The 6,000-nt window shown below is 40.7% G+C and overlaps 1 protein-coding gene across 1 annotated transcript in view; it reads right to left on the bottom strand.

Moving 5' to 3' along the window:
* Positions 1-221: 221 nt before the first annotated feature.
* LOC122792706 (gamma-crystallin M2-like) overlaps positions 222-6,000 on the bottom strand; it is an 83,646-nt gene continuing 77,867 nt past the window's right edge. Inside the window, exon 3 of the mRNA XM_044060291.1 lies at positions 222-515. Within this exon, the coding sequence (XP_043916226.1) occupies positions 250-515 (266 nt within the window). The 3' untranslated portion in view covers positions 222-249. The remainder of the gene's footprint in view (positions 516-6,000) is intronic.

Genomic DNA, 6,000 nt, shown 5'->3' with positions numbered 1-6,000 from the left:
GATATTCTGACACTCAACATTTATGTCTGTTGAGATATGTACAGAGTTTGATATTCTGACACTCAACATTTATGTCTGTTGAGATATCATGTACTCGTATTTTGTAATAGTTAACGGCTCTTTGATGGTGGCACTTACTCATTATGTATTTAAAATCTATATATATTGAATGACAGCAAACACAGAAAGGTAGCACATATTTCTGTTTTATTCACAGGAGGATAACATTGCCACAGATGTTTTCATGGATTAAAAATGAACAATACGTTTGCAAGAACCAACTGTGCCACAGGTAGCACCCCAATCGCTAAACTTCCTGTATTCCCCAGGCCTCAGGAAATACTGCCTTCCCTTAAAGTTTGGAAACTCATAGAACATCCAGTATCCATCAATCACATTGCAAGAGTAGATATCTCGATGGTGGAAGTGATCATAGACTGATGGGCAGTCATCTGTGTATTCCATCATCTGGCCTCCAAAATTGTCCCTCTCATAAATTTTGATTTTGTAGGCACCTTCATGCTGTAATGTTAAAGAGAGAAAACATTTATGCTTAGTATCTGCTGTGTCCTAAAACCTCACATTGTTTCTCTTATTTAGTTAATATGCCTGTAATGTGCATCAAAATTGTTCTCTCATTTTTTTTTTCTTTTCCTTTCTTTTTTCCCCAGGATGAGAATGAAAGCAGTTGTGATCCGTGCTCTACCTTGGATAGTAAATTCAAATAAATAAAGCAACAAATGAAACAAGCAGCACTTTTACCATCCTGGCCCTAAGTTATACTTTAAGGTACAGTAAGTTCTTTATTTTGACTTGTTCATATGGCTGTATGTATAAATCCCTCTGTTACTTCCTATGCTCAGGCCTGCATCCCTACCATGTTTGTGCCATGCATTTCCTTCCTTTCAAGGCACTTAATCCTTTCCTGAGTGATGTGACTGATCTCACTTAGACTGAATCACATTATGGAGGCAGTTTGGCCCTCTGGCAGGTCATACTCAAATGAAAAGTAGACTCCTGGTGCTGGAACCATACAATAAGTAGTAGAACTCACAATTTTTCCATGATGTTTTCTGGCCTGTTTGCTTTTTTGTTAGTACTGTCAATTTTTGGTCCCATATAAGTTGACATTTAAGCAGGGTAATGCCTAAATATAATTGTATGTATCACAGCATCTTTCTGTCTAAGTGCCTAAACAGAGACATATTGAACATAAAACCACAAAGTAATATATTTGCAGTCACTGCCCCCACTATATTATCGCTATTTTCATTCATTCATTATTTATTTCAATATTTATTTATTTATTTTGGAGTTTTGGAGCAGATAGATGCAAAGCACAGAGTGGTAAAGCTAAAGGTGGTGATGTATGCATCTATGTTAATAACAGATGGTGCAAAGACTGTAAGCTGGTTCAATCATACTGCTCCAAAGATGTGGAAATATTAACACTAAAATGCAGACCTTTCTATGTACCAAGGGAAACCAGTGGGATATATGTTACAGCAGTATACGTCCCCCAATGCTAACACCACTGAAGCTCAAAATAAACTCCATAATATTATCTGTAAGCTACAAAGCAAAAACACAGAATCTGCACATGTGATAGCGGGTGATTTCAACAGGACTGAACTTAAGGAGGTGCTACCCCATTTTTATCAGTATGTGTATTTTCCCCACCAGAGGGGAGAATACCTTAGACAAAGCTTACAGCAATATTAAAGTAGCCTTTAAAGCTTTGAAGCACCCTAACATAGGTAGCTGTGATCACACTGCCATCCTTCTTCTGCCTACCTATAAGATGGCTTTGATCAGAGAAAAAACAACAACTAAACAGATCAGAGTCTGGCAGGAGGGTTCAATAGATTGACTTCAGGACTGTTTCAATACCACCTACTGGGAGGTCTTCAAAGATGTGGCTCCGCACAACCTCCAGTTACACATAGACACCTATACCAACTCAGTTCTTGCCTACATAAATAAATGCGTGGAGGATGTAACCATCACAAAAGTCATCACTATAAGAGATAATCAGAAGCCCTGGCTCACCAGGAAAGAGCTACTGAGGGAAAGAAACACAGCCTTCAATGCAAATGACAAAGAAAAGTTGAAGGTGGCCAGGTCAAATCTGAAAAAGGGCATCAAAGAGGCAAAGAGGGAGTCTAGGAGGAAAATTCAGATCTGCTTCCAAGACATGAGGGACATGAGAAGCCTATGGCAGGGGATAGAGCAGCTCATGGACTATAAGACCAAAACACGCCAATGTGATGACACCTTGGAATTCCTAAATGAACTGAACTTCCTTCTTTGGCAGATTTGAGGAGAAGAACATCACTGTACCTTCTAAAACAAACACTGACAAAGAGGAGATGGTGCTCACCTTAAACTCCGAGGGGTGAGACTTCAGCTTAAGAAGGTGAATCCTAGGAAGTCTTCTGGACCAGATAATATACTTGGCAAGGTGTTGAAGGGGTGTGCTGATCAGTTATGTCTGGTACTCACAGACATCTTCAACTCATCCCTTGCTATGGAGAAAGTTCCCTCGCATTTCAAGGAAACAAGTATTGTCCCACTTCTGAAGAAACCCAACCCTACCTGCCTCAGTGACTTCATGACGTATGAGGTTAAGGCAACTGGTCTGAAGTGCTTTGAGAGGATTGTGATGAAACATCTATCTGCGGGTCTGCCTAAGTCCTTCAATCTGCTCCAGTTTGCATACTAGGCAAATAGATCAACTGTGGATGCGATGTCAATCCGACTTCACCTTGCACTAAAACACCTAGCACAGAGGAACAACTATGTAAGGCTGCTGTACATCAACTTCAGTTCTGCATTCAGCACTGTGATACCGATTCAACTGGTGGTAAGCTCGTGAAACTCGGGATAAACAAGTACCTATATAACTGGACTCTTGACTTTCTGATTGGTAGACCCCAATAGACATGTGCTGGAAACAACACCTCTCAATGCATAGTCCTGAATACTGACATTCCCCAAGGTTATGTGTTAAGCCCCTTGCTCGTCACCATCCTCAACTGTATTGCAATACATAACTCAAACCATATTATAAAATTTGCTGATGATACCACAGTTGTGGGTCTCATTAGTGGTGGGGGTGAACATAACTACAGGGATGAGGTGAACACTTTAATTGCCTGGTGTGACAGAAACAATCTGGACCTGATTGTTAATAAGACCAAAGAAATGATTATGAACTTCAGGAGAAAGGCAACAGCTCACCAACCACTCACTATCAAAGGGGCGGGTAGTATAGAAAGCCAAAACAACCAAGTTCCTTTGGCATTCACATCTCTGACGACCTCTCCTCGGCTGCTAACACCAACCATATAGTCAAGAAGGCTCAACAGAGACTTCACTTCCTGAGAAATCTCAAAAAGGCCAGGCTCCCACTGTCTGCTCTTACCACTTTTTACAGGGGAGCCATCGAGAGCATCCTCACTAGCAACTTCATAGCATGGTTCAGCAACCACACAGCTGCTGAGAAGAAGAAACTACAGAGGGTGGTGAGGGTGGCTGAGAAAATCTTGGGCACAAACCTCCCTTCTATTCAGGAGCTTTTGTTTACAAGAGCCAGAAAAAGAACATAGAAAATACTATCTGATTCGACTCATCCCACCCACATCTGGTTCTCACAACTTGCGTCTGGAAGGAGGTACCGCAGCTTCTGCTGTAGGACTACCAGATTCAGGAACAGTTTGTATCCTAGAGCTGTGAGACTTATTAATACGGACATCACTCATAATACCTGATACACTGAAGCCTCTTTTTTTCATTTAATCCTCCTGCTCTGAGCAATTACCGTCAGTATTACTATTGTGGAATATGATGACTATACTGAGTCACGTCTAAGGTTAACAAGTGCAATATGGTAACTAAACAGCTGCTATTCACTAATCTCTATTTATTCTCTAGCTTAATGGTGAAAGGATTTGGTAGTGGGTATTTTTTTATTATTTATCATTGGATAATGGCTATTGAGTGTGTTTATATAATATGAACTACCTCTTTCATGTCATATGTGTTGTTATTTTCTTTCTTATGTTATTCTCTGATACCGCTGTATCTGTTATTTGCACTGCATTTCTCTTGTGAGCTGACATTTGTAATTTCATTTAGGCTGCACTTGTGTGGTCCTAAATGACAAAAAAGTTTCTTTGAATCTTTCAATCAATGTTTACAACTAAGCATTTATAATAAAACAAATATACTAACACAGATTAAACTTAGCAGTACAAAATCCAAATTTTAAAATTAAAAAAAAAAATGTTTGGCTAAAATAATAGCTACAGCTATCAGTTGGACTCGGTCAAAAGTTTAAAACCTTAGTCTTTATGCAGATAACCATTCCAGGCCCTCAAAAAAACCCTAACAAAAAGTTGGAACCTAAGAGACCTCCTAAAGGAGGACACCATCTTGCATGCCCAAATCTATGATGGTAGCTGGCTCCAGAGGACAGATACAACACAAGAAAAAAAGAGAGCTCCAACCTGAAGTTTATGAGCCCTGGAACAGCCAGCAGCCCTTTACTGGACAACCTGAGTTGTCTTGGAAGGACATAGTGCCTCAAAAACTCCTTAAGATAAATTTGACCTAAATCATTTAGGACATGGATGGTAGGTGAGAGTTAAAATCTTAAACATAAATCTAGTGATAATCAGCAGCCATTGCAAATCTCACATCATTGGCATAATATATCAAGTTCTGTATATTTCAGAAACCAGTCTAGCCATGGAATTTTGCATCTGCTGAAGGAGTAACAAATCACCATCCTGCAAACCTAAATACAGAGTGGTACTGCATTAAAGCTGTGTCATTTCCACCTGCTCCCACTTCCAGTCTTGGAAAACAGTGTCTGATCTGGGCTATTTTCCTAAGACATATATAGGATGTCTTGACAAAAGCAGACACCTGGTCCTGAAGTGTCATCTGAGTCATCTGCCATCATGAACAGCACTCAGGTCATGCACATGCAAACAAATTCCAGCTGTCTTCAGGTAGTACTAAAGGAGAAAGCAGTGGAAGTATAGATGGACAGTAGCATGCACCAACATCACCACAGTCTTAGCTGAATTCAGTCAGTCAATATTCACTCAATCAAAGATCAGAAGAAGTTCTTCTACTCTTTTAGATAGGTGCTATGAGATCTTTTACATCTACCTGAACTAACAAGGACTCAAGTAAATGGGGCCACAGTTTAACATCTCATCTGAAGGACGACACACTCAGGAGTGAAGCACCCCCCATGCTGCTCTGCAACTTCAGCAATACATCTACCTGGCATAAGAATAGAAACCACAGCCTTCAGCAGTAAATGTGAGCATGCTGTCTGTTGTGTCACTGATGCTGCTTATATCAGTTTGTGCACTTCTCAAAACCATGTAAGGAAAAGGACATCCAGCTGCTGGAATAAGACCGAATAAAACCGACCAGAAATGGGCACAGAATGAGTGGAAGGACATAACGAAAGACTGGAGAAACTGCGGCTCTTATGACTCATGACCAGAAGCGATGAAGGAAATGACACTGATTCACAGATGCTCATTAGGGAGATTTGTTAACCACCTAGACCCACTAGAGATACAGTCCCTTTTCAGGGGTGACCAGGAAGCAACGTATGGTTAAGTTACATACTCAGGGTCACACAGTAGGCAAATGAGGGCAGAGGGACTCAAACCCTGTACTACAGCTCACAGCCTTAAACCTCTGTGCCACCTGCCAGATGAGAAGAGGTCATCCTGAACAGGAAGAACAGGGGAAGGGAGGGATACAGGCAGCAGACTGTATGGACTCCACAAATCTCCAAAACTACTTTTTCATAAACATTGTTGTGAACTTTGGGAATGAACTACTGGAATGGGTGGGGGAGAGGTACTCCACCACAGGATTCAAGAGGGCATGGGGGGTGTAGAGAAAGGAGGAAGATAACATAAGGATATAAAGAAGGTAGAATGTACTTAAGGGCAGAATAGATAGGCGTTT

The sequence above is a fragment of the Protopterus annectens genome, chromosome 2.part0, assembly GCF_019279795.1.
Source record: "Protopterus annectens isolate FY-2018-M chromosome 2.part0, PAN1.0, whole genome shotgun sequence".
Lineage (NCBI taxonomy): Eukaryota > Metazoa > Chordata > Ceratodontiformes > Protopteridae > Protopterus > Protopterus annectens.
The sequence above is the reverse complement of the archived record's forward strand: the minus strand, read 5'-3'. Positions and strand labels throughout refer to the sequence as shown.